At 36.0% G+C, this 5,612-nt stretch overlaps 1 protein-coding gene across 1 annotated transcript; it reads left to right on the forward strand.

Annotated features, from left to right (window-relative positions):
- The first annotated feature begins 1,681 nt into the window (after positions 1–1,681).
- Positions 1,682–2,766, forward strand: LOC128231056 (GTP-binding protein Di-Ras1-like). The gene is made up of 2 exons (XM_052943476.1): positions 1,682–1,791; positions 2,088–2,766. Exons 1-2 carry the CDS (start codon positions 1,682–1,684, stop codon positions 2,764–2,766), a joined length of 789 nt encoding a protein of 262 aa, XP_052799436.1.
- The last annotated feature ends 2,846 nt before the right edge of the window (positions 2,767–5,612 follow it).

The raw sequence follows: 5,612 nt of genomic DNA on the forward strand, positions 1-5,612 counted from the left end.
TAGGTAATAAGTATCAGCGGATAGAATCTCCCAACCGGAATTGTCACTACAGTAACGACTATTTAAGTATCAGCGGATAGACGGTCCCATTCTGAATTGTCACTACAGTAACGACAATAAAAGTAACAGCGGATCGACACTCCTAACCTGAATTGTCACTACTGTAACGACTATAAAAGTTACAGCGGATCCACACTCCAAACCTGAATTGTCACTACGGTAACGACTATATAAGTGACAGCGGATAGACACTCCCAGGCTGAATTGTCACTACAGTAACGACTATATAAGTGACAGCGGATAGACAGTCCCAGCCTGAATTGTCACTACTGTAACGACTTTATAAGTAACAGCGGATCGACACTCCAAACCTGAATTGTCACTACAGTAACTGGTGTTGAAGCTGGAAGATAATTCAAACCATTTTTTTACTTTAGTAACCGCTAAATAAGCATTGTGATCATATTTAATGAAGAGCGAACAATACCTACTTTATTTTTGATTGTGAAGTTTAAAATATTTTAAGCTATAAAGATATTTGTTACTAAAGCAAACTTGTTGCAGTTCTTCATAAGTAAAACCGAACTAGTTAATAAACTATGGAGAATTGAAACATACAATTGATAGTTCCCAACTATACTTATTGTATGTTTTTCATGTTTTTATTATCATTATAATTAAACATATTTTAATGTTGTTGTTTGTTCAACCGATGGGGACTTTATTGACACCTTTACTTTGTACGTTTCTTTTATAAATAATGTCCATGTGTCATAGATGAATATATAATTAGAAAGTATTTATCACATTGATGTACCAATATGTATGCTGATCCGTTGATATTCAATAAGGTCTGATAGAAGAATCCAAGTGATGAGCTATCTTATGTATATACATGTACAGAGCTATTGCAACTTTTCTCACTTGACAATGAACTGTTTTGTGTTAATGAGGTTATTATGTTGTCAATATTTCTGTTTTAATTAGTTCTAAAATACATTTCTTGTATATTTAATTACAGTGATACTAACGGTGTCTTTTTATAATCTCGTCATTATAAACTGGATGTAATATCGACTCGGTTTTATGTAAATGTATTAAAAGATGGCATTGTTTTACACGTGACACTTATAACAAAGTTTCACATCGATTAATGATGGTACACACTTTAATGCACATGACTTTTCTATAAGCTAACTTTTATAATTAATCAATTTAAGGATACAAAATCAAGCAGGAAATATAATTCAATATCCTGTGAAATTCTGTTTAATTAATTATCAGCTCCAATGTTTCACGTTCTTGGTTTATTATATATATAGTATTTGAACTGATAAATATACTTAAATATCTTATTATGGCATATAAAACATTTTTATATCTTTCAAGGCTGACTATAGCACAAATGTCACTATTGAATCATCAAATGTAAATTCATGATCTAACTATAAAATAATAGCACCTTACTTATAATGAAATGTCAACGAACGACTAGTGAAACAGGGAAGGATTACACAAGTGTTACCGACCTCTGTTTACCAATATCGTATTGACAATTGAGGGTTATTTGCGGGTCGTTGTCCTCTTTTGAAAACAACTCAAAGTGAGTGACCGATCTTTCTATTGTAGAAGGTACTTAATTTTGCTAAGAGGACTTTGTGTCTAGATACTTATTGCACACATGGTATATATACACCGTATCATACCCACTCCACAGAAATCATTAGAACACAAGATTAGGAACAACTTGGACTTTATTCTCGTACAGATAAAACTGTGTAAAATGCATCTGTAAGTTTTAGCTATTGTGATAGTTAACTTGCAGTAATATTACTTGTAAAGACTTAACAACTGTAAGATTAATTTCATATAAGTATAGTAAACATAAAAGGCGATCTAACATACTGGTACAGTTTTTAAACATTCGTGCACATACTTATTTTGTTTGTCTTATTTGTGTCCGCATAACTTTTTTCAAGATATATATCTTTAATACAAGTAATCAATTTGACAATGAGTTTAGTCTTGTTTTTGTATAAAATATAATCTCCTACAAAAACCAAAAATAATCTCATTACCGTTTTCAGATTTACAGGGAGCGGAACTCACCGTCATGTTGAACAACACGTGAAGCTGGTTGTGCTTGGAGCCTCTCAGGTTGGCAAGAGCGCTGTTGTCCAGCAGGCGCTCTCACGCAACTTCCCGTCTGAGTACCGAGAAACCATAGAGGAGCAGCTCTTCTACCAAGGTGATGGCTTTTTGCTGGAGATAACAGATACATCAGGGTCGTATAACTTTCCTGAAATGATGAGACTCTCAATTGGCGAAGGCGATGTGTTTCTGTTAGTTTTTTCTGTGACGGACTGGCCCTCATTTGATAGAATAACACGTCTTCGACAGCAAATCATAGAACTGAGAGGACCGGATGTTCCAATGATAGTGATTGGAAACAAGACGGACCTCATAGAACAGAGAGAAATCGCACCGGAAGTTGTAGACTCAATTGTGACAATAGACTGGGAGGCCAAGTACCATGAAACATCTGCTAAGAGTTTTGACCAAGTGGCGGAGGTATTCAGAGACGTTTTCAAGTGTTTTCCCGCCCTGTATGGAGAAAGGCTGGACATAGACGGGAGTAACTTAAGGCTAAGGCGTTCTGCTTCTAGAGAAACCTCAAACAATGACACAATTAAACCAAGCAAGTCAAAACTTCGACGATCTCTCGGTGCCTTATTTAAGAAATTGCAAACAGTTGTAGAACGGTGAGATGAAGTTTTGGCTTTTGTTGTGAGTGCACTGTAGTTAGCAAACACAATGAGTGTAATGTTAAACCCGTTAAAATAACTGCATATTGAATTTGCCGTTTACAAAGGGAATCTATTTTAAGGATCTGAAAATAAATACTAACATCTGCAATACCTTGAATTATTACATACACAATATCAATTCCCTATATATTTCTGTCGTTAACAAGTGTCCGATATCATTTGCTGATGTCGGACGCGGAACTACTTAAAGAGAGAAATTTCGATGAATTAGTGAACAATCAGTTATTTAAATGGGGGTTCATGAGGATCCCAACAATCATGAAAACAGAATACATGTTTATCTTCATAAATACAATTACGGAATGATTCGCTCCAGTGCCAGTCCTAGAAAATAAACAATCCGTTTGGTTTTCCCACTGATTTTCGACATTTTTAAGCCACGAAAAGGACGTTTTGTGTATGAAAAAACCCGTTTTCCTGAAAAATGTTAAATATTATTTATATCTGTCTGACGTTTTTGTAATAAATTGGTATATATTGTATATGAAAAATATTCACTCGTTCTTGCGCGTAATAATAGTATGGTCCTTAGGTCGCGCAATATTACTCCACCACGGGAGCTGTTTCAATCAAGATCTGAGTAGACTTAATTTAGTTCGATTTTAGTCGTAAATTGGACTTATGATTGTGTTGTAGTTTCAGTATATTTTGCCAACAATTTGTGTAAATCGAACTTCAGCTAGAATTGAAAATCAACACAAAGTTGAGCAAATAAGAACAATCTATGTTTTGCCATTCTTGACGTTCTAAGATTTAAGATTATTGAAGTAACGACTTAAATAGTTTATAGAAGCGAGCCCTAGATTCGTGCCTATTTTTTATATATATACATTCAATAACTTGAAAGAACATGCTGTATTTTGCTAACAATGTTTTGATATGATATGTAATTAAATGAGGTTTAATTGAATAAGTTATATGTTTAACAATGTTTTACATTCAATCACTGATTAAATGCTTCTTATATAAGGGTCTCGGTAAATTTTTCGGTGAACATTTAGGTTAACAAAATAGAGCTACCCGAGCAGGTAATTCAAGGTAATAGAGCTACCCGAGCGGGTAATTCAAGGTAATAGAGCTACCCGAGCGGGTAATTCAAGGTAATAGAGCTACCCGAGCGGGTAATTCAAGGTAATAGAGCTACCCGAGCGGGTAATTCAAGGTAATAGAGCTACCCGAGCGGGTAATTCAAGGTAATAGAGCTACCCGAGCGGGTAATTCAAGGTAATAGAGCTACCCGAGCGGGTAATTCAAGGTAATAGAACTACCCGAGCGGGTAATTCAAGGTAATAGAACTACCCGAGCAGGTAATTCAAGGTAATGAATCACTAATACCCTATTGAAGTAGGTTGTGGTCAAAATATTGAGATAATTGATAGCTGAATATTTCACTTGTGTAGTGGGTATCGTTCAGGTGATGAATTTCATTTATTTTCTTGTTTGAATGTCAACATTTTTCAGATAAATAAACCTTAAAATTTGGTAAAAACATTTCAGACAATTTTTTTCTCAACATAATACTAAATTATAAAATCCAGCAATATTTTGTAGTTTGAATTGTTTCGATCGGATTTGATCGATTGTAATACAAATGTATTTAACTTACAAGTCCCTTAATTGATGCTAAATTGGTCTTACTATGTCTATAGGTTTTAAAACAGAATGACGAGTATATGATATGGTCTGCAAATTATGATAAAGTATTTTCGGAAGAAAAACATCCGACGTCTGTCTCTGTTTAAAGAACCCATATGGCGAAGCTCATGTGACAGCATTCTTTTTCTAGAGCACTAGGTCATACTTTAAACGCCATTTAATTATTTCCTTTGTAAAAGCAAGTCACACTGATAACCGCATCGTTGGATGTTGGAGCAAAAACATACCTCCAAATATTCACTCAAAATGACAAGCTGGATGCTGTCAAGAGGACGAAATTGTATAACACATGTGTCATGTAAATTTACGAGTCTCCTTAAATGGTTTAAAATTAGGTGGTACGAAAGGATTTTACTTATTAATTATAACTCGTATAAGCTTAAACAATGGTACATTGACTACATTCATATACGTAGACGCTATTTTATGCTATGTTTAAATGTTTAACTATATAAAACATGGGGGGGGTGGGGGTTGTGACAGTGGTTTGATGCAGGTAAACATATAAATATTTAGTTGATGTATTGGAAGCTATTTTAAAACTGCAGTTTTTTCTATCAATTCACTAGATTAACATATTAGTGTTTATATTAATTTGATTGATAAACAGGGATAGCAATTAGAGTACACATTTCAGAAAGACATTAGTGCACGTACAGGTGTGCGTCCGGTTGATAATGACGACCTTGAGTGCCGCACTTGTTTGAGACCGGTTGCCATTGACGTCCTGAAGTGCCGTACTGGTGTGACACTGTTGACACTGACGTAATGTAGTGCCTTATTGCTGCGCTTCCGGTTGACATTGACGTCGTGTAGTTCCGTCCGGTTAACACTGACGGCATGAAGTGCCCCACTGGTGTGCGTCCGGTTGACACTGACGTCCTGTAGTGCCGAGCCGGTGTGCCTCTTATTAACACTGCCGTATTGAAGTGTGCGCCCGGTTGTCACTGACGGCCTGTAGTGCCGTTCCTGTTTGCGTCCTGTTTACACTGACGTCCTGTAGTGCGGTACTGATGAGCGTCCGGTTGACAATGACCTCCTGTACGGCTTCCGGTTGACATTGACGTCGTGTAGTTCCGTCCGGTTAACACTGACGGCATTAAATGCCCCTTTGGTGTGCGTCCGGTT

The sequence above is a fragment of the Mya arenaria genome, chromosome 4 (assembly GCF_026914265.1).
Source record: "Mya arenaria isolate MELC-2E11 chromosome 4, ASM2691426v1".
NCBI lineage: Eukaryota > Metazoa > Mollusca > Bivalvia > Myida > Myidae > Mya > Mya arenaria.

What these genes read in the sequence shown, in the direction of transcription:
- LOC128231056 (XM_052943476.1), top strand. Translation starts at nt 1,682, where the DNA reads ATGGTATATATACACCGTATCATACCCACTCCACAGAAATCATTAGAA. An exon ending in AAACTGTGTAAAATGCATCT is followed by an intron (nt 1,792 to 2,087) that starts GTAAGTTTTAGC and finishes TACCGTTTTCAG; the next exon opens with ATTTACAGGGAGCGGAACTC.